The sequence below is a fragment of the Dunckerocampus dactyliophorus genome, chromosome 14, assembly GCF_027744805.1.
Source record: "Dunckerocampus dactyliophorus isolate RoL2022-P2 chromosome 14, RoL_Ddac_1.1, whole genome shotgun sequence".
In the NCBI taxonomy this organism is placed as follows: Eukaryota; Metazoa; Chordata; class Actinopteri; order Syngnathiformes; family Syngnathidae; genus Dunckerocampus; species Dunckerocampus dactyliophorus.
Window position 1 is genome coordinate 18,461,390 of NC_072832.1, and position 24,037 is coordinate 18,485,426.

The 24,037-nt window shown below is 39.3% G+C and overlaps 1 protein-coding gene across 2 annotated transcripts in view; it reads left to right on the forward strand.

Annotated features, from left to right (window-relative positions):
• Positions 1-666: 666 nt before the first annotated feature.
• The window catches only part of LOC129193670 (serine/threonine-protein kinase 32C-like), a 100,024-nt gene continuing 76,653 nt past the window's right edge, over positions 667-24,037 (forward strand). Inside the window, exons 1-2 of one of the 2 annotated variants that reach the window (XM_054798112.1) lie at positions 667-888; positions 981-1,088. In XM_054798112.1, the coding sequence (XP_054654087.1) occupies positions 1,007-1,088 (82 nt within the window). In that variant the 5' untranslated portion in view covers positions 667-888; positions 981-1,006. The remainder of the gene's footprint in view (positions 889-980; positions 1,089-24,037) is intronic. The other variant, XM_054798113.1, reaches the window with a different exon arrangement.

Sequence of the window (24,037 nt, forward strand, 5' to 3'; positions counted from 1 at the left end):
AGTTTTGCTTTTGTTGCCTCATCTTGCATTATTGACTTTCTTTTGCTCAAACATTTCTATTTAATAATAGCGAATAAGGAAACAGTTTTATCATTTTGATGATACAATTACATAATGTATTTATATATTGTAAAATAGTTCACAAATAGGTTTATTGACAAACATATATTATTTCTGTGTTCTACTCTGATTAAAGTCAGTGTAATCAACAAATTATGACGGCAAAACCACAAAAAGCATTCAATTAGCAATATCGACCAAACCAACTATTCACTGGTCAGCTACCGTCAAGCAACTTCAATACCCGAGTATGTACGCATACCACAGGACAACTTCCGGTGTCAACTTTCACGGCACAGCCTCTGTAACAATGCTCATGCACGTCGTAATACTTGTAATAATAACTCTTAATCGGAGTTTAGAACATCAAGCGTGTACTATATAAACATTTATTACTGTAGGTGCTATTTTTTGCAGTATAATTACACTGCACATTACACATTACACTACTACCGAATAAGCAAATTTAACTGCAGCTAATCAAACCATGTACGTGCATCTACAAGTATACTTCTTATACGGACAGTTGTTCCTGTACTTGCAAGCTTTTATTTTTAAGCCTGAATTGCACTACTTCCGGCATGTTATATCTAACCATATCTAGCTGGATGCAGCTCGCACGCTGATCCGGAGTAGCACAAGTCTTTGCGTCACACGGACACACACTACGGAAGATAACCGAGACCACGACCGACACCGGGGGACAAGCTTAACCTGCCGGTGGAACTTGCTTTAATGCATTTAGCCGTCGTTGCTGTCTTCTGGTTTAAAAAAAAAAGACTTCAACTCGCTACACCCGTATTTCCGCCAAGAGGACTAAATAATACGGTGAGCGGTAAATACAGTAACGGACAGTTGGGGTGAAATGTGTGCTCACTTGTTATTGAGTCTTCCGCTCTGAGGTGTAGTTTCTTTTCAAGCGGCGAGGAATGCTATCTGAGCATCAATGTTTCACTGGGGAAAGTGGAAGAAGAGGATGGGAGCCAATAGTTCGTCAAAGAGACCAGTTTTCGATGAAAAGGAAGATGGTAAGTGACGGCAAAGTGCGAACACTCCCTTTGGAGTTTTTCCTGATTATGCGTAATTGTCAATATTGGATTTCCTTTGAGTCCATTGTTGTCATCATTTAGCATTAGCTTCAGATTTTGCCACGTAGTCCAAGTTTCCTCAAGGAAATATCACCAATTTGGCCAAGATAATAATGCTCCGTTTGGATTAGCACTGTCACATACGTGTTAATAACTAGATTTGTTTTTTATGTTGTAGGTGTAGTTTGCAGTGATGTAGAATGATATAGAACATCACACAGATAGCTGTTTCTTATATCTTGGTCACTTTATTTAGCTACATAAGAGCAAAGTGTATTAGCCTAAGACATGGGTGTCCAAAGTGTGGCCTGGGGCCCATTTGCGGCCAGCGGCTGTTTTTTTTCATTGGCTCACGGCACATTCTAAAAATATAATTTAACAAGCAATTTTAATGGAAAATCAGCAGTAATTTTGCAAGAATAAAGTCAAACTATTAAGAGAAAAAAGTTTAAGTCGAACAAGAAAAAGTTGTAGTTTTATGAGAATAATGTAATATTATAACATCATTTTAACAGCATAAAGTTGAAATATGAAAGAAAATAGACATATTTTTTTAAGTTGTAATATTATGAGAAACTATTTGAAAATTAGGTTGTGGAAAAAGTTATAATGTTACAAGAATAAAGTCAAAATATTACAGGAATAAAGTCAAAATTACGAGAAGAAAGTTTACAAGAAGTAAGGTGAAATAGTTGGAAAATTTAAAACGAATCAACAGCATAAATGCCCCCCAAAAAACAACTGTAATTTTTAAAAATAAAGTCAAAATATTAACAGAAAAAAGGGGCACATTTTTATGAGAATAAATTTGTAATGTTATGAAAAATAATAATTGTACAATATAATTATACAAATCATTTCATTTTAGTATCAAGTTGAAATATTAAAGAAAAATATGTTATTTAAAAAAAAAGTCGTAATATTATGTGATACGAACTCACAAACAAAATTAAGTTGTAATTTTTGGAAAACCGGTTTGGGGATAAAGTTATATTATGGGAATAAAGTGAAAATACTATGGGAATAAAGTCATAATATTACAAAAAGAACATTTAAAGAAGAAAGATGAAATATTTGGAAAATAAAAAAAACAACAGCAAAAATGGGGAAAAAAAGATAAAGACATACTAATAATATGCGTTTTCACCTATATCACAATACTTGAGATGCAGTTTTTTCTTGGAATATATAGAACTTCTTAACACATCTACACGTGTGCTTTACAAAATATCAACGTGGCCTTTGCATCCTTTAATTTTTCACGGTGTGGCCATCGGTGGAAAAAGTTTGGACACCCCTGGCCCAAGAGATGTGCACATTTGTAAATATAATTACTTACCTAAATGACTAAAATATTACATTTCTATCACTTAAGTACACACACTGTTGAATTAAACTATAAATGTATATTTTTTTTGACAAAAAATGTGTAGATGTTCCTAATATTGTGGCCGCTACATCATATACTGTATTCATCACACACTCCTCCACCCTCCCTCATCAGTGTGCGCTACATCCAGATTAAAGAATGCGGCATGCCATGCGTGGTGTAAAGTGCAGCAGTAACACTCAGTCACTGTGAGCAAAATATTTTCCTCATGCCTGAATGGTCCCTGAGAAAGAGGAACACATGGAAGACAGAGGGTTAATTGCATAATTAAGGCAAGATTAGTGTCATGCATGGAAGTAATGTTAATTCATAATGGCTTGCCAGTGTGCGGCTAAATAAGCCTCTCAAGGAAGTCCAGTGCTGAATCTCAATGATAAACTAAAGAGCGCCAGTGTTCAGTTAAAGGGACAACTTGAGTAAATGAGGTCATTTCACTACAGGGATATGGTCATATTGCCTGTGTGTGTGTGTGTGTATAGCATTCACCACTGCATGCAAGGATAACCCATTTAAGCATGCATCCTTTTCCCTGTCTGCTACAAGTCCTGCACTGACATGCATAGTTGACCAACCATCGCATGGATGTTTCAGTATTTTTCTGTAAAAAATTCTTGTGCACAGTGGAAGCGCTATTGGTTTAGAATAAACTAGGGTTGCACATCTCTTTGTATCAGGCAGTCGTTGCAAATCTACATGGATTATGATGCGATTAAAAAAATGATATAGTTTAAAAACAGAACGATTCGATACAATTCGATTCGATACGATTCTATGGTGAACATTTGTTGATGTAGACGTTAATCTTACATTATAACATAAAGAAGCCATTTCTATAAAAATGGCTTTCTTACAGTGTTGTCAGAAGAGAGAGTGGAAAAGAGCCCATCATATCCCCAAGCATGCTGTAAGGCACCGGCAAAAATAAAGTCAAAAGACAAACAACAGTATCACATGTCAGATGTATTTATTTGTAGACACGGGCCACAAAAAGACTTGCTGAATGAACATCTTTTTGTTTGATGGGATCAATATAAAATATGTCAATAAAAAAACAGACGTATTAGCCTTGAGTCCAATCCAATAATAATAATAATAATAATAACACATTTTGTTTATAGAGTGCTTTTCAAAAACTCAAAGACGCTTTACTTGGTAAAAGGAAACAAAAACAAAGTGTACAAAATAGCAAAATGAGAGTAGAAAGTGAGATTTAAAAAGCAGAGTTCAGAAGAAACAGTGAAAAGTGCATATACAAAAAACAGATTAAGAGATTGCAATGTGATGAAATTACTAAATATATACGTTTTAAAGAGATTATCTTTTAAAAGCAGTGCGGAACAAGTGTGTTTTTAAGTTAGTCTCGAAAGTGGTAAGGTCAGCAGGTTCACGGATGTGTGGCGGAAATGAGTTCCAAAGGTAGGGGGCGGCAGCAGAGAAGGCAGTGTCCCCCCAGGCTCGGCGCTTGGTCCTAGGGACACTCTAGGACGTTTGTATCTGAGGAGCGAAGAGTATGGGAAGGGGTGTAGGGCTGGAGCAAGTCTTTAAGGTAAGAGGGGAGGCCTGGTTGTGAAGTGCTTTATGGGAGAGTAAGAGGATTTTTAACTGGATATGGTAAGGGTTAGCGAGCTAGTGGAGGACCTGAAGGACAGGGGTGATGTGGTCTTGTGAACGGGTACAGGTGAGGAGGCGGGCGGCAGAGTTTTGAATGTATTAGAGTTTGTTAAGGAGATTGGTGGGTGTGCCATGAAGAATGTCGTCACAGTAGTCAATGTGTGATGTGATGAATGCATGAATGAGGGTTTCAGCTGCAGAGAAAGAGAGAGAGGGGCGAAGGTGGGCGATGTTCTTGAGGTGGTGAAAAGCTCTTTTAGTGACTGCTTTAATGCGTCAGGCGAAAGTGAGTTTACTGTCAATGATGACTCCAAGGTTCCGCCAATGGGGTGAGGGTGAGGGGGTGGCGTTGGCAAAGGAGAGTGGGAAGTCTTTGGCTGTAGATAATAATAATAATATAATTTCACTCCGCGCTCTCGCCTGTCCATTGTTGTGTGTGTGTTTCACAGTGTTTACATGCGCGGATGGAGACTGCAGCAGTCTTCCTTCGCTGTGGAACACACACACAACAATGGACAGGCGAGAGCGCGGAGTGAAACAAATGGAGAGGAAATAACGCGGAGCGACTGAGAGGTCTGACTTTTTTGTTAGCAACGGTTTTGTGATTTAATTACTCTTTTGAACGCGTATTGCTTTGAGAAGCCAAACTCTTTACTTAAGAGACCCCAGCAACTAACCGAAATCCGACCAGAACTGCGTTCACAGAATAAAGTGGGGGGTAAGTCACAGTTCATACACTACACTGCTGATGGGGATGTCATACAACGTCATGTCAAAAAATCCAAAACTATCCCTTTAATCTCTGTGTAATTGCAGTTTAAAAAAGGATACAGTAGTCCCCCGTTTATCATGATTAACTGGTTCCAGACCCAACCGTGATAAATGAATTTCTGCAAAGTAGGATTGCTTATTTATAAATTGAATATTTTTGGAGTTAGAGCATAGAAAACCTGTACATGACCTTCTGAGTACAGTTTTTAACATCAGAGCCCCCTAGACATAAAACAACAGCCCTATAATCACCTTTACACTTGTGTTCCCCAATACAGTACACATAATAACAGAAAAGAAGACATATAAAACAATAATAACACTTTTGCTCGTGTGTGCTGGAAATGTGTTCTGGTGCTAGGTGAGCTGAGTGGGGTGTGGACAGGATGTGACGTTGGGGGTTCAGAGTTGAGTTTTAGCTTGGTGTGGATTGCAGCTGCAACAGTAGCCCGTGTTAGAGCTTTTTTGTTGTGCCCGTTGTGAGATAATTCAAACCTGCAATAAATGCTTGTTGTCCGGCAATCAAGTCTGGTGTGTGTGTCTCACCACACATTACAGTAACATTACTGACACCTAGTGACCAGTGTAGAATACTACATATCATCGCAACATCTTTGAATGCGTCTTCTGAGTGCCTTACATTTGTATTTTACTTCATTTAGCTATTTTTATGCTTGAAAATGGTTAATTTAGGCAAACAAAAATGTAAAATGTTAAATATGCATATTTTTTGGCTCATAACAGACCGTATTCAACCACGAAACAACATGATTAATTACTATATTTTTGAAAAACCGTGAGAGTGAAGCCACGAAATTTGAAGCGCAGAGTGGCGAGGGATTACTGTACTCACGCTTAACTTGTGTGACGTGTGAACGAGGCACAGCATTCAGACAAGTGGAGAGATTGTTGATGGTTGACTTCACTTTTTACCTAGGATTAACGACGATTATTAACAATTATTTTCTGAGAGGATTAATCTGAAGCTCACTCGCAGTCTTCCTCATTGTGGTCACGTGATGTTGCTGTGATATGTCTTGTCAGCTGATTTATACAGATGTCACCGCTGTGTTGAGGCAGGATGGCTGGTATGTCTGTAACTTCCAGGTATGAAAAACTTACTCTGGTCTGAAAAAAACAATTCTTTAGAATTAATTACTGATAGACCAACCGAACCTTGCTCGATTAATCTGAAGTTTCTTATTTAGATTAATCGAGTAATTACCAAATCAGTATGAAGCAACCACAAACAGTTAGTGGTTTGTTCTGTAGCAAATCAGAAAAGAGGCAACAATGTCCATCACTCTTTCCCAAAGTCAAAGCTGATGTGTGTGAATGTCTTGTTTTGCCTAAAACACAAAGGTAACAGGTCTGCTTTTTGTCTACTTTGTCTGTGGTGAAGAGAGAAACAAAGAGCCCTTTGGTGTCAATGATCTAACAGGAGGCACCATCCATCACCTCTTATCATCAGTATGAGACAAGTGCCATTTACGTGTGACCGATCAGGCACTGTGGGAAGTTTATCAAATCTAATCAGTCCAGATCTTGTGCTGCTTCATCACCTTTTAAGCTGTGCTCACACTCTCTTTCTCTATCATTATGATGTGATGATGCGCGTCCTAAAATCTGCTTTCCATGTTGCTGAGGTGTCGGCATTGTTTCCCACTGGTACATTGGACTTATTCAACAACACATCACATCTGCCACCACAGACCTTTCTGTGTGCACAGCATAGGTCGCAGTTTTAACTGGAACATGCTCACATTGTGTTTTTTAAATTTATTTATTTATTTTTACGGCGACACCCTTTTTTCTAAATGGCTGACGTTGAGATGGGCAGGCGTCGACATAGCCAGGATTGAAACCGAAACTAATCATGCATGCATATTTACTTGTGGCTTTTGCCAGAGTCATAAGGAGGATGGGTGGGATTTTTAAAGCTATTGCATTTATACGTTATACGGTGAGTTGACAATAAAGACTCTTGAATCTTGAATCTTGAATTAATTGGTGCCAGACGCGATCGTGGTAAGTGAATTTCCAAAAAGTAGGATTTCTTATTTATAAATGGAATAGTTTATCGGGGTTTCAGAGTTGAGTTTTTGCTAAGTGTGGGTTATGGTGGCAACAGTAGCCCGTGTTAGCCTATGCTGCTACACTCGGAGGCAAGGTCTCAACATGACTGGTACTGGTCCAGAAGACCTGGAGCTCGGCGCTGCATCTGCCTGTTGGATCCGCAGGGGACAAGCAGTATTTCTGTCCATTTTTGGACTTTGCTTGTCGTAATGGCTAATTGCTGTGTCATAGTTAGAGCACCTAACTGCCTCAAACCGCCATCTTCAGCCCTCCTTGCCTGCCTATGTCCTTTGCAGCCGTTAGGAGTACGGTAATCTTCTCTTCTGCCTGCACTGCCATTGAGGCTGGTCCACTATTTAACTTATAGCTCGGGGGCAGTATAGGAAGTTGGGGTATAGGAAGTTGGTTTGGAACCGCCAACCCTCTGGTTACTGGACGGCTTGCTGTAATACATGGAAGATGGCTGAAGTGTAGGTGGCCATAATCAGTCTTTCTCTAGTTCTTATTTGCTGGCTTTTCATTCCTCAATTACCCAGGCGAGCCAAGTTAGCACACTGGTGTGTAGCACTTCAGTATCTCTACATTAATTAATTAGTTCATGCTGAAGTGATCAGATTGCTCAAAAAGTGACTTGCATTTGAGTAAAAGTTATCATCTGTTGTTTTTCAGAGGGCATCATAAAACACTCAGTAAAACACAACACGGTGTAAACAAACACACAGTCACACTAGCATGCTCAGCTAAACTAAGCTAATCCCAATAGTTTCCGTTCAAGCTTCGTAGAGGAGTTTCAAAGTTTTTTTTGCCAACTTTTGCTGGTGATTCAGGTCGCCGTTTCGACATGTTTAGTTTGGGAGGGGGTGGCCTAGTGTTTGTGATTCCGCAACGACAGCAGTCCGCCGGGGAGTACTTCCCCACACAAATGTTCCTTCTCCTCACAATGACAGCATTCCATTCACATTATGTCAAATTCCATGAGGTTCCGCGTTTAACAGTAGATTCTGCGATTATGTCCGTGATTTCGTTAACGGGGAAACCCTAGGGCCCTAGCTAAGACAGTTAGTAAGGGGCGTTTCAAGGTGTGAGGTGGGCCTCCCCTGGGAGTTGCCAGATGTCTTGAAGGAATGTGCAAGAGCTTGAGAAAAATGAAGAAAAGCATCGTTTACAGACCTGCTAAGCAAACGTCAGTTATGTCAAAGGCAAAATGAATGCATATTTAGTTTCTACGGTGAGCAGAAATGAGGTGAGCAGAAAATTCTCAAAATATGCTCCAGAAATGGCATTTTTTGGGATTCGATTAATTGTGTTTTGATTTATAAATGTAAATATTCTCAGATTTCAGCCTCTCAAATGTGAATTTCCTCAGTCATCCATGAAAGCTGATGTATTATCATTGTGTTTTAGGTAAAACAAGATATTCACACGCATCAGCCTTGACTATGGAAAACAGTGATGGGCATTTTTGCCTCTTTTGTGATATATTGTGGCCCAAACCACTTACTGTTTGTGTTTTGTTCTTATTGATTTGGTCCGTCTCGGGCCTAACTGATGACTCGATTAATGTAAACAACAAGCTTCAGATTAATCGACAAAGAAAATAATCACAGCCCTACTCTGAAGACAACTGCGCATGTCAAATTTTGTTGGGTTTCATTTCAGTTGTTTGTGTAATCTTTTATGAGGAAGCGCATGTTTTTTTAAAAAAAATGATTTAAAAAGACAGACAGCTTGCTCATCTTCCATCTACTTGGTCTCTTACTTGCCCTGTTTCACTTGAGTGCAGTTTTAGACTTTTATTGTGTCTGTTTGTGTGCAGTTTCCTGGCCAACAATTTGCCCTTGGCAGAGTTATGTTCTTGGTAATTCATACTGTTAATTAAGAATAATTGAGTGTGGGGCATATTGCCATTGAAAAGTGTTTACTGTTCATGCCCGTCTGTTCACCTTGTAAATCCGAGAAGTAAGGATTCTGCAGTTTGCTTCTTTTGTAATGCAGCTGCTTCTCTTTCATCATGTTTCACCCGTTGCACTGATAACTGTGGGAGGTGCAGCATGTTGTAGGTGCCATCTTTGACTCTGGTTGCCTTTTAGGTCTGTCAGAAATCTCAGGCAGTAAGCGTAACCAAGTGGTGAGGTTCAATTTCAAGTCATTCAGGAAAAAGGCGTATTCTTGTCCATTCTATACTGTTCGACTGTAGGCATAATGTTTTCTGCAGGTAGTTTGATGAGAATTTGGAGAATGATTGAAGTGGTAGCTGTTCTTACAGAAACTGTGACTAAACTGCACGCTGGTGGCACGAACAAGGGTCGGAGCAGCACTGAACAGGTGGTAGTGGTGGTACGTGAGTCTCCATCCTCTGGCGGTCTACATGTCCTTCTGTCATCCCGTCTCCTTTGCCTACCGCTCAATGCAAAGGTAAAAATACCAGTATGTCCACAGTAGGGCTGCAACTAAGGATTATTTTGATAGTTGATTAATCCGAAGCTTGTTGTTTCGATTAATCGAATAATCGGTTAGGCCCTAAACGAACCAAATCAATATGAACCAAACACAAACAGTTATTGCTTGGGTCAGCAACATACAGAAAAGAGGCAAAAATGTCCATCACTGTTTTCCAATGTCAAAGCTGATGTGTGTGTTGTTTCTTGGATGACTAAGGAAATTTAAAAGTAAATGAGAGGCTGAAATCAGAGGATATTTACATCTTCAAAATAAAAAAAAAACATGACTCGAATACCAAAAAATCAGGAAAAATCAGGAAAATTCTGCCAATGAAGTCATAAACAGTTGCTCGTGCTTCACATTTCAAGTAAGGTGGTTTGTTATTTTGCCTTTAGGGTGGTTAACTACTTGTGTTGCAAGTAAGAATGTTGAACAAAGCCGATGCATAAGGCGCGTCTGTGAGGCAAATCGCCTTTTTGTTACGCATTGTAATTTGTCTACAATGTTAAAATGAGTGGAAGTTTCTCACGTTTTGCAAATGTGCCAAACAGCAGTGGATGATTCAAAATTTCTTCTTCAAATGCAGGATCATTTGGTCATAATAAACTTCCTCGTTTCTGTGCCACTATGGGAAACTTGAATGACAAGTTTTGCACTCGGATGCAACGTCTTTTTTGAAATGTTTTAATGAAAAACACAGCCACCTGGCTGACATCGCTCCTAGTCCTTCCTAAACTCGCTAGCACGCGCTGGTGTTGTGATCATGTGGGTTCCGCGTGCTGAATAGAAGTGCTGCTGGATGGAAGTGCCGGAATGGACTGCTTGTATCGAAGTGCCAATATTGGAGATTTTACATACAGGCCAATATAATCCAATACTGTTTTTTTGGATTATACCGGACTGATATCAGATATCAATATCAGATCAGGACACCCCTATTTTGTTGTATCCCTCTGATTATCCTTGTTCATGCCAAATACATATTTCCACTTACTGTATCTGGACAATTGGCTTCCATTCTTTGTGTATGTGCATGTGTGTGTGTGTGTGTGTGTGTGTGTGTGTGTGTGAGTCTGCCTGAATGTCTGAGTGTGTGTGTGACTGCACTTCCCGTCAAGGATAAGTGTATGAGGCAATGAAAGCAGATTTGGTTGAGGATAAAGATAGCTGCAGAGAAATGGCTGATTACTTGCACTGAATACTGAGACACCCACTTGCTTTCATCTTGGTTACCAACCCCTAGTTTCTCTCGGTTCTTTTATTCCACTCCACTCCATTGATGCCGACAGCTACTGGCCTCTCACCACAGCAGAGTCCACCATAATTGGCCAGTGCCATGTACTGCAATATGTGAAGAATACTGCCATAGCCTATACTTCCTATGCAGCAGTAAAATACTGAAAATATATCGCTGGGATTATATTGGTATGGTTGGTTTGTAAAAATCAGCATGCACATACTAGTCTCTCTAGAGATTTTTACTGGGATTTCATACCAAAATATGTTCATACGTTATACGCTTAAAATGTTTTTTGTTTTTTGTTTTTTTCTGACTAAAATGAAAATACAGTAATCTCTTGTTTATTGGGGTTAGGCCTGTCACGATAATCGATAAATCAATTAATTGAATGATTAAAAAAACAGGTTGATAATTATGACACCCTCAATAAATTGACATGTGCATGCATGCGTGTCTGCTTGTGACACACGGGCTGGATGACAAGAGGGTTCACTCTGCATCTGTATGTGCACATTGGTTTTATAGTGGTATGAACGGAGAGAGTGGGCTCTCATCCCATTCAGTCTGTCTGTGGAGGCGGGGCTACTAGCTACTCTATGCTCGCTACTACCTATGGCATATGCCTATGGCTACTACCCTAGCTGCAGTTAGCGGCGTGAGCCAGCGTACGCTAACATGAATGAAAGCACAAAAGCGAATGCCACAGTGTGGGAATATTCGATTTTACACAGAATGAAGACGGTGAGCGCATGGACACCGACACGGACAGTTTTTGGAAAAAAACAAAACACTAATGGAGGTGCTCGGGCAGCAGAGCCTTTGTCTCGACAGCCGGCGCTTACTGAGGCGTTGGGTTGGCAAATGTAAACAAAACAGTTCAAAATGGTGCGCTCCCACATAGTAGAGAGTGTCGCTGGCTACATTGCAAAAACATACAGTACATACAGGCAACTTCTGTATCAAGGTAATTAGCTCACACAGGTACACCGACGTACACAATACTTCAAATGTGAATGACACCTCTCATGACTACAATGAATGGGAAAAAATAGTCAAAAAAATGTTGCATTAATATTAAATATTGACAATATTGTAGCACAATTATTGACCAGCAACATTTGTTATCGTGACAGGCCTTAATCGGGGTTAATTGGTTACAGACCTAACTGTGATAAGTGAATTTCCGCAAAGTAGGATTCCTTATTTCTAAATGGAAAATCTTCGTAGTTAGAGCATAGAAAACCTGTTTACAATCTTCAAAATACAGTATTCAACATTTGAGCCCTCTCAACATGAACTAACACCCCTGTAGTCACCTTTACAATCGTATTACCCAATATAGTAGACATAATAAGAGAAAATAAGTCATTTAAGGCATGAATAATAATGTTTTCCCTTGGGGAGCTGAGTGACGGGCAGACAGGAAGTTACACCAGGGGTTCAGAGTTGAGTTTTAGCTTGGCAAGGGGTTACGGCTGCAACAGTAGCCTGTGTTTTTAGTAGGAATTTATATTAGGGATTATTGTCTTTGCTGTGAGATCATTCAAACCTACAGTAAAAGCCTTTGTTCCGGCAATCAAGTCTGGTGCTTGTGTGTCTCACCGAACGTTACAGCCTATCCATGGTAGCAACTCAATGCAACTCTGTGAGTGACAGGTGACAGCCAGCGGTAATAACATAACACAATGGCGAACACTGTCCATCCAATGATGAGATCCTTCTTTTTCGAATGAGAAAGTAGCAAGCCAGTTTGTGTGAGTATGGCGTGAATGTGTGACGTAACTGCGTGTTTTACTGACGTGCTTTTATTTTGATGGCCGGACGTACCGGATACAGGAAGTGTTACGCCAAGTTTTTGTTGCAGAAGGGACCGGAAGGTAGGTTGAGAGTTAATTTACTTTTTTTTTTTTTTAGACAAAAGTAAACATGGCACAAATAAGGCATCGATTTCAAGTCAATTTGCAAGATAAAATAGTGCCACAACAGGCTGCTTTAAAACAGGAAGTCATACTCAAATTAGGGAACGAGAGTATAACTAATTAACAATATAAATGGTAAACAAGAAAATAGAAGATTCAGATGGTTAATGTATGAGACAGTTCCACAGCTTGTTTTGTCTGAGGTTGCCAATGAAGAAAGCTACATTGTGGAATCCTCCTTGCCATCTGTTTGAAACCAGTCATATACAAACTCTGACAGAATGGAAGTTGTCAGGTTTCTCAGGTTTTGGATGGGTGCGATACTACAGTGTGCATGTCTGATGTCACTCACAGAGGTCCAAGGAATGCTGAGGTTGTTTTTGTGTATACTCAGATACTTGAAAAATCAGGGGGAGCATTGTTGTCGAGGCTGGTTTGTTTTGTTGCATCGTATAACTAGTTACATGACAGACAGGTGATGTGCCGCTTGAAGTGATTGTGTTTTTTTAGGTTGTCTTTTTTTTTTTATATATATACCTGCCTGCTTCAGCCCTTTGCAATAATTACAGAACATGAGGTTGTTCTCAAACTCTAGCCAAGAGAAGAGTTTGATCCAATCTGATTTAAACGTGTAAACTTTACTAGCACTGTCGGTAACACTGGTGCTAACGTTAGCTGTTGCCATCTCCTCTGGCTCGACACTGTCAGTTGTCCCAGATGTCTCTCACCAATTTCCTCTCCCTCCTTGGTTCCACTTTGAAAATACCACTGAATTTTCATTGCTCAGGGGACATAAGGTCAGCCATCTTTCCTGCAGCGCTCCAGTATCCAACTGACAACAATTAGCTACGTCAGTGAGTGCAGTTTGTGCCGTGTGGTACGTCATTGCGCGTCAACGCGAGAGGTCTGTGTTTTTGAGGTTGCCGATGTGAAAAAAGAAAGTTTGGAGACTTTTAGATTTATAGACAGATGTGCAAAAATTTTACTCTAGTTTGATTCACATTGTATGGACTTATTTCAGGAGCAAAATGCAAATGAAAGGGTTGGAAACGTACTTGCACGTGTGCTACCTTTTTATTTTTTCTACGCGCACAATCTTTTTCTAGGTGCATATGCGCATCAAATGCTCCCACTGTACAGCTCTGCTATCTCTTTATTTATCTGTACTGTACACACTGAACTGAAAACTGAAACTAGCGAAATGCAACAAAATGGAGAGCAGTGAAGCATACAACCCGATTCAATCTGCATGCTGATTACAACAAATTAATACATGTTGGCAGGTCTGCACTAATATTGAGTTCTCCCTGCCTCTCATGCCCCCCAAGACCGTTCACCATGCCCTCCTCCCCAGGGGGCCCGCCCCACTATTTGAAAAGCGCGACATTAATGACACCTATTGTAGTGACCAGTGTAGAATACTACATATCATCATGTCTTTGAATGCGTCTTTTGAATCTTCGGCGGCCAAATCTGGATCTTGGGACAAGAAACAGCATGATTTATGAATTCATATATTTTTGAAAGACCGTGATAGAGTAAGCTGCGTAATTTGAAGCGCAAAGTGGTAAGGGATGACTGTAATATGATGACAAAACAGCAAATATGCAATAAGAAAATCAGTTTCCGTCAGTTCTGAACTATTGAGCACACCACCTATAGGCCGTATCCACTAAATTTAAAAAGAAAAAAAAAATTACCTATATAGGCTGCACATGTCTATAAGCCACAGGTGTGCACATTGTAACAAATGGAACATATGGAAGTGGCAGTGCTTGAGGCAGGATTAGAACCGCACATTCAGTGCTTTCCGCACACTATTAACTATGCAGTCCTACCTCCACTTGTCCACTCATTATCTCCAGTGGGTGAGACATGAAACACCTTTTTCATTGGAGTTCAACAGCTGCCGAGGTCGAAGCAGTCCAAGAAGAAGCTGTACTCTTGATCACTCTTGATCAAACTAATTTAAGATTTGTCAGATCAAAACACAATCGCTGTGTAAGACTTCAAAACGTAAAATTGGCGCCACTACTTCCTGAATCTCTACTCTAAGCATCATAGGAAATGTAGTTCTTTTAGCATAAACAAACCTAATCTACTGCCGTCTGCAATCTATTTTAAATGTGTCTTTACATGACGACACGATTAGTAGTCGTAGTAGCAGCTAGTTCATAAATTAGACGCATTATTGTTTCAGCCATAGGGGTTGAAAGCATGTGAAAAGTAATGGCTTATAGTCCAATATTTTGGTAACTGAAGAAGGGGAGACTTGTAGAAATACAGCAAGGTTATAAGTATCAAAAACATGTAATTAGTTAAATGAAAAATATTTTTTTTCTCTTAATATTTCTGAAAAAATAGTACAAAGCATATGTCCCATTAAAATATGTTTGAAGCATGTAAATACAGCGCTGCTTACATTGTCAGGCTTGCTTCAGTAAAGTTAGAGCTTTTATTCTCAGTCATCTTAATACATTACCTTTTATTTAAAGTTGTCTGGACTTAAAGACTTGTCGCACTTCTTGACCGCAAGTGGGCAACGGCGACTATGTAGATGTCAGATAGTATCATATCTGATGTTAAAAATTCAAAAAAAAAATCTCACCTCAACTTCTCTGTTCAAAGTCACATTGTTTACTCCTGATAATAAAAGTTGGTCTTTCAAAGAGATGAGCTCATCCTCATGCTGAGTTGACAAATTGGGTAGAGAGGTCACTCATACTGTCTTATTTTTTTGCTGATGTGAGCATGCCTGCTCCTGCAGGGTGGATTGGGAGTAGGACGAGGCCTAGTAAATTGAGATGGGTTGGTCAGTAAAATGTCTTTATGGATTGTCTTCCATCTGCTAACTTGAATGTTTCACCTGACCATTAACAAGAGCAATCGTCCACCATTGCAGTACACAATAGATACCTGCCGACTGTGCTGCCGAGGGGACTCATTCTTTTCCAGAGATATATGACTTCTTTCAGGTTATCCTCAGCCCATTCCCGAAGCTGCAATTACAGCACTAGATTATGTGAAGCAGAAGAGAAGGGGCATTCTTGCTAATTCTTAAAGGGCAACATATAGGTACATTTGTGCTGTAATGAGGATGCAAATATACTACAATTACTAAATTGAACTACTAATGCTATTCATATTATAGGATGCATGTGTATATGTGCATGTACTTGAGGATACGCAGTTATGTTTGTGTGTGAGAGTACATGTGTGTGTGCATCAGCTTCTGTGTATTAAAGTGAGACAACCTCTAACATTCAATTTAACAGCATTGCCCTCAGAAACCAATTATTCTTTCACACATACTCGGCCTCTCTGTATTGTTTGCTTTTTCACAGTTCAGTCATTTAGCTGAGGATAATCCTAGTCTTACTGGCTGTTTGTACGATCTAAATCGACCAAAAATGTTGTCTTCAAACACAGTTGAGGCTAACATTAAATCAAATTTTTAATTAATTAATTTTTTTTTCAAATGTTTAATGTTCTGCTATAATCTGATGTAGGGTTACACCAGGATGCAGAGACATGCCAATGGGTGCGGACAAAAAAATAAGTGGATCTCACAAAAAAACCTGACTGCCAGTGCAGTAGGATGCAGTATATAACAAGTTGTCAAGGAGTGGCAGTCGGAACTAGCAATAACTCGCAAAGAGTAATGGTGCAGGACTTCAAACCCTTGCTACTGTAGGTTATGATGAATTTGTGGGTTAACTGTATGGATTTTTGTACTGGAATGTGAAATGTGTGTTCATAGTAGCGTTTTTGAGTCATGCAGGAACTTGGAGAAATGTTTCAAAATTTCAGTTTCCATATCAATATAATGTCTCCTTTATCGATTAACATTTAAATGTGCATCAAGATGCAAGGCCCCGCAGTAATATCTCTCCTATTTTGCTTTGTTTGTTTTATTTTTTAGTGATTACGTTTATTAGGACAGCTTTTGCAGAGCTGCTGGAGATAAAGTATCTATCCATCTCTCTCTCTGTCTCTATCTATCTCTCTATCTATTATTACTTACAAGACGTTACAGTCATGCCTCGTTTATTGCGGTTAATTGGTTCTAGAATTTCCGCAAAGTATGATTCAATATTAATACATGGAATATTTTTGTAGTTAGAGCATAGAAAACCTGTTTGTAACTTTCTAAATATGTTTTAACCATTATTAGAACCGGTAGACATCAAATAGTCACCTTTACACTCCTATTATTCTTTTTTTACACCACGCTACAAATGCGGAGGCTACGGGATCACTGCAGGGACACAAGAGACGGCCAGGGCATGAATCATAGCGTGCTGGCAATCTAACTAGGAAATAGGAAAGCCTTTCAAACGGAGCGTGAAAGAAGGACAAAGTAAGAAGTAGGGATTTCCCCATCCACATTTTTTTGACTTCCGATCCGATCAGAGTCTTGCTGATCTGTTACAGATCCTTTTTAAAAAAGAAAAAAAAAGCTTTTGTTACAAACATGAATTTGAACATGAAAATAGCTCTTCAAAGCATTAAAAATAATGCAACCCAAGTATTGCTGAATTTACTTTTTAATTACACAGCATGACCAACAATATTGTTTGGCTTTTGTAACAAACTTCTGTTAGGCAGGTCCCTAATCCAATAAAAAAATCCAATAAAGTCCATCCAGTAAAAGATAAAATTGGGAAATATGGATGTGCAAAATACTTTTAGGATAGGATTAATCATTTCACGTGGTTATAGATCAATTTGTGGTGTGATTTAGACTATATGACATTTTTCAAACAAACTCTCTGAAGGCCCGATGAAATCAGTTTTATTTTTTCCCAAATTTAGTTTTTTTCCATTTAAATTTTTTAGAATTGTGTTTTTTTTACCTTTTCCACTTATTTTCCCAGCATAGAGTGTGTGCTGTTTGGGTTAGTGAATGAAATCCAAATATCTTTACATTTATTGATGCAATCCATCATTCGCCCAGTTTGTCCAGTAATTGAGAAATTGATGTAGCTTGGCTAACTTTTTTTTTTTTTGGCTAACTTTTCTAATGGGATGTCAGCCTCAGCACATATTGCTACAAAATCACAGATGTAATTCCAATTGCATTATTAATGTAAGACTTTTTCATGACACCCTTATTTTGTGTACACAATTAGACAAGTGTGACAAAAAGCGCTCTTATTTTGAACGCTGGCAATGTGACGTTAATACGAGCTGGGTGCAAGAATAAACCTGCCTCTTGTCTTTTTTCACTCAGGACCTGCATGTCGTCAGTGGGCATCATTAAAATGGTCTTTACATTAAAGCGGTAAAACACAACACAGTGAAAATGTACAAATCCAGCCTGAGTCGCACACTCACACACACACACACACACACACACACACACACACACACACACACAGCGGCACTGCTAAACTAAGCTGACCCTGGTAGCTTCCATTCACGCTCCGTAACAGAGGAGCTACGGAGCCGAATATCCAACGTCCAAAGTGAAACTAACTTCACCACGGTACACTGCGGATGTCTGCCCTGTGGTGTTGCGTTTTCTTCTTCTTACGGGTGGCTGGAGTTGAGTGGCAACCAGCTTTGAAGCACATTATTGCACCTACAATGTTGTGTGTGGCAGTTATTGAAGTTAAACGGCAAACGGATCGGCCCGATCTTGTGGCAGAAGCTGATATTATCTGATCTTCAAATTACAGTAGATGGCCAGCCGATCCCGACACTGAAGATCGGATTGGGACATCCCTAGTAAGAAGCCAAAAACTTACCACTTCCACACGGAATGGGAGAATAACTTATTTTTACGATGTCTTGTCAAACATGCCATGGATGACTGTATGTAGTGTTAAGGTAATGAAATGTCATGTTCCATGTTGTGTCATTACTGATGCCTACTGACCAAAATACTTTATATGACTTGTCTGTCAATATTTTTTGACTAATAATGGGCCATAGTCAACAATGAAACAGCGATAATTTATTCATTAATTATTTTTGAAAAACTGTGAGAGAGAGAGGGAGCAATGATCGAACCACGATGTAGCAAGGTACGACTGTACTTGCATAATATCACTTTCAAGCACTTATTGCAGGTGGCTGAGTCTATGTTAATTCAGCACCAAAATATAGCTCAAACAGCTACTTTCAGTCCAGGTACTACTGTTTACATCGGCACTGGTGCCATTATGCTACAGGAGTTTGAAGTCCAGGACCACAAGGCTGGCAAACAGCTTTTACCCACAGGCCATCAGGCTTCTCAACGAAGCAACACACGCACACACCCATAGCACTTTATTTATTTATTTATTTATTTATTTATTTGTATTAATGTCTCTTCTGTTGTTATTGCTTAATTTATTGGTATTAAGGGTTTCTTATGTTCTTATTCATTTTCTTGTGTTTTCTTTCTTTCTTTCTTTTGGGAGAATGAACAGAACAAGAATTTCATTGCATAGGATAACTACCTGTTTTACTGTGCATATGACAATAAAAACTCTTGAATCTAAAAAAAAAACAAACTCTTGAATCTTGAATTTCTGCATCCCTACAAAGAGTCATGGAAGAAATTATAAGACCACCCTTGTTTGTTCAGTTTCTTGTTCATTTTAATGCCTGATACAACTAAAGAAGCCTTTGTTTGGACAAATATAACAATGGAAACAAAAATAGCTCATAAGACTTACATTTTCTTACAGTAGAGTGCTATAGCTATTCATCTAAGAACTTAAGCGATTTTGGTTATTATTATCAAGAAAATCATGGAAGTTGCTAGATATCAGCTCTTAAATTAAACTCTTATGAGCTATGTTTGTTATCAACATTATATTTGTCCAAACAAATGTACCTTTAGTTGTACCAGACATTAAAATGGATCAATAAACTGAAGAAACAAGGGTGGTCTAATCATTTTTTCCATGACTGTATACAATCTAACCCAGGGGTGCCCATTACTTTAGATCGCGAGCTACCGGTACATTGCGGCGGCAGTTTGGGTCGATAGTGTAAACCTCACTTTGTAGATATCATATGACATCAGTCAGCTGACATTAAGCATCCTTCCTGATTCATTGTTGCTCCCCTGCAGCAGTTCAAGGTACACACAGAGATGCAACTTTCATTTTTATTATTTGGATTACGGATCAACAAACTATTGAGGAATTATGTGTAATTACCGTTATTGCCATATTGAATATAAGGCTGAAGAAGTGTGCACACCCCTGATCTAACCGGTAAACTTTGCAACTACTATACTTAACACTAGGGATGCTCTGATCGATCGGCCATCGATCGTTTGTAAACACCGCATTGATTTTTGCGTAAAATGATATTAACATAATCATAATCACAGTCAGCTTTAATGGCTCTGTGTGGTACCACCCTAGGAATTTGACTCCGGTCAACATCGCTCTTTGTTACGAAGTACAGACGAATCACAATCACAAGAAGCCTTTCTGATTCGTCAGAATGATAGACAGACCGAAAGATAGTAATTTGGATTCTTGTCACACAATGCCATCGTTAAGTGTTTGATAATAACATAATCTAATTATTTTAAACAAACATAATAACATTTTCCAGCTCGTTGCATTAAGAATTCCAACATAATCTGTTTACAGTACATTGGAGCACTTAATTGCTGGAAATTAAGTGAGAAGAAGGCTTTATAAAGCAGTGGTTCTCGACTGGTTTGGCTTCCAGAGCCACCATCATCCCTCAGTGACAAACGGTCACCCAAATTGTGGAAAGTTTTCAACTCAAACTTCTGAAATATGTTATATTTCAATGAACTGTTTGCAATACACCATGAGCTGCAACGGTCAGATGCCGTTTCTCTTTTGCTGATGCGCTCTTTTCCAGAGGGTATCTGCAGCTTTGTGTCGGACGGATGGCGCGTTAACTTCCCCCTTCCGCTCAAGCGGCACAAACGTGGCACGCACCTTGTGGCAGACAAGAACGCAAGACCCACTTTTGGGTCACAACCCACCGGTTAAGTATGGTATAAAGATATGAAAACCTCTTCACTAGCAATGATATGGGAGCATTGCTATTTAATCATGGCTGTCCTTAACAAACAAGGTTGGCGGAAGGTGACTACTTTTTGCTTCACTATGAGAGGACAAGACAGAGATGCCAGTCTTTAGCTCTACACCACCGTCCCTGTCCTTTATGTTTCAGCTGACTTGTGTTGACCTTGCCCAAAGATTGGTTTTGGTCAACGAGTTTACATGTGTGCAAGAAACAAGATTATTGAGTAAAATTGGGTTAAGAAAGGAAATTAGAGGGCACTTCTACACAAAATGCAATAACAGGGCTTCTGCAAGGCCCATGTTTACATGCTGTAATTCAGTATTCACATTTGTCTCTATCCTAACCATATTTTGGTAACCCATGGATTCAAATTGGATTATTTTAGGAACAAGGATGCACAACTAAAAATCTTTCATTTGATGCAGTTTCCTGTTTAAAGTTACTCGTCTGTAGTGCTCTTCATATTGAAGTACCTCTGTAGAATCCCTGTTCCTTCATAAGAGGGATTTCGTCCTCCATGTCAGGTGCACAGCTCAACAAAATTAGATGCACGTACACACACAGACAAACACCAAAATGTGACTTAAAAGCAAAAAATTGGATCATTGTCTTAGTGAGGTTGTATGCAAACAAACATGCCTAAATTGTGAATTCGAAGCCTGTTAAAACATGTTGAAATACTGGGAAATAAAAGTGATGTATAACATTCATGGATTTTGAATTTGAATTGATATATCATGTGAGCTTGAGCATGTACAGTCATAGACAAAATGATTAGACCACCCTTGTTTCTTCACTTTCTTGTTCATTTTAATGCCTGATACAACGAAAGGTACCTTTTGTTTTTACAAATATAACAATGACAACAAAAATAGCTCATAAGAGTTACGTTTTTTGGCAGTAGAATTCATGTAAGGCCTGAAATTATTTTGGTTATTATCAAGAAAACCATGGAAGTTGTAAGATATCAGCTCTTAAATTAAACTCCTATGAGCTATATTTGTTATCATCATTATATTTGTCCAAACAAATGTACCTTTAGTTCGACCAGGCATTAAAATGGATCACTAAACTGAGGAAACAAGGGTGGTTTAATAATTTTTTCCATGACTGTATTTTTGGTGCTGGTCCCCAATACCTGTGAGGACTAACACAAGTTGTATGTATCTGGGCCAGACCATGTTGTGTTGTACCTAGGCTTGGAAACAGAGACGGTGTGGGATCAGAGGAAGGCCTACTGGTTGCGGTCATACTTTACGTCAATAGGTCGATTATATAGCTGTCTTTTAAAATGCTGAAGACACCAAAGAATGTTTGAAAAAAAGAATAACTAACAAAATGAAAGTACTCACTGAATAAAACACTGTCATCCGCCAGCAAACAACTATAAAACTTGAGTGAAAAGTTGTGCTTTCACCCCCACAACCTCCACCCCCACCCAGCGAGTTCTCGGAGCTTCTGCCACCTTGCCTGTGATGTCACGTTGAGGACGCCGAAATTTGGCACGAAAACCGATATTATAATTCTAAGATTCATAGAATATATGTAGTAGAAAAAAGGTGGATTTATTGACTGACACTGATGTAACACACACAAGAAATTGGCCACAACAGATATGTTGTTTGACTGGCAGTGATTGACACTGACAGATCAACTGCAAAATACAAGATGAGTGAGCACTGCAGCGGTCGCTGTTTAGCTAGCCTTGAAATTTGGCATGAAAAAATGTATTATTTTAAGATTTGTACGTAGACTATATCAAGTAGAAAAATCTGCATTTATTTACTGCCACCTTGGCATGCTTTTTTGCTGTCTTTTTTACTTTTTGTTTAATTCCATCTGCGTGTGTTTCAGTGCTTGTGTTTTCCCTGATCTGGCTCAAAGAAAGCTAGTCGAGACTAGACATGGGCCAGTTACTGGATTGAAGGTATACCACGGTATGGAAGAAGTCACAGTTTCATCCATCCATCCATCCATCCATCTTCTTCCGCTTATCCGAGGTTGGGTCGCAGGCGCAGCAGCCTGAGCAGGGAAGCCCAGACTTCTCTCTTCCCAGCTACTTCGTCCAGCTCCTCCTGGTGGATCCCGAGGCATTCCCGGGCCAGTTGAGAGATGTAGTCTCTCCAGTGTGTCCTGCCTCTTCCCCGAGGCGTCCTACCGGTCTGACGTGCCCTGAACACCTCTCCAGGGAGGCGTCCAGGAGGCATCTAACCAGATGCCCAAGCCCACCTCATCTGGGTCCTTTCAATACGAAGCAGCAGTGGTTCTACTCCTGAGTCTCTCCCGGGTGACCGTGCTTCTTACCTTATCTCTTATCTCTCTTAAGAGTGAGCCCAGCCACCATACAGAGAAAACTAATTTTGGCTAGTTGTACCCGCGATTGTGTCCTTTCGGTCACTACCCAAAGCTCATGACCATGGGTGAGTTCACAAGTCACAGGTACACATTTTAGAGCTGTAATTATAATACCATGAAACTGTGATATGTTTGCTTGAGGTTGTCATACCCACAGAATCCTATACTGGCCCATGCTTACTTGCCACACAATATAAAAAATATATAACACTTGATCAGTCACAATGTCAATCACACTTCTGTGAAGTCAAACTGTCCACTTAGGAAGCAACACAGATTGACAGTCAATTTCACATGCTGTTGTGCAAATGGAATAGACAACAGGTGGACAGCAAGACACCCCCAATAACGACGACGACGACAACAACAACAAATTTGATTTCCATTGATAATTTGTGTGTGATTTTGTTGTCAGCACATTCAACTATGTAAAGAACAAAGTATTTAACAATAATATTTCATTCATTCAGATCTAGGATGTGTTATTTTAGTGTTCCCTTTATTTTTTTGAGCAGTGTGTATAACAACAACAGAAAATCAACAAAAAAAATAAGGCACAACAATATTGAAACAATGTATTCCATGCATAGTTCCGGGAGGCGATGAAACGTCACTTCTTCCCTCTTCTCTAGTCTCCGGAGACTGGTTTCAGTGACATACAGTGTCAAAAAGGGTAAATATGTCAACGTTTGAGCACACATCTAACACAGGAAATATGATTTTCAATGTTATTTTTGAAAATAACAAGATTAACATGTGTTTTGGTGTCATGAGCACTTGTATTGGTTCCCTAAGTTAATCTCTTACAAACAGTACATGCAACCATTGTTTTCTTGATAAATATTTCCTCAAATAGAGGTAAGAAGTTTATTAATTTAGTCATTTTGTTATCGGCCTGTACCCTGCTCCACAGGTGTTACGATGATAGCTGGAGGTGGAAATTAAATGGTTCAGCCCAGAAAAAGACTGTACATCTTTTCCAAAAATAGAGTTGACTTTGCTATGCATAACAGTCTATTATTACAAGAACAGTCCTTTGCTTTGCTCTTCAAAGATCTCGGTGGCAATTCCTCAC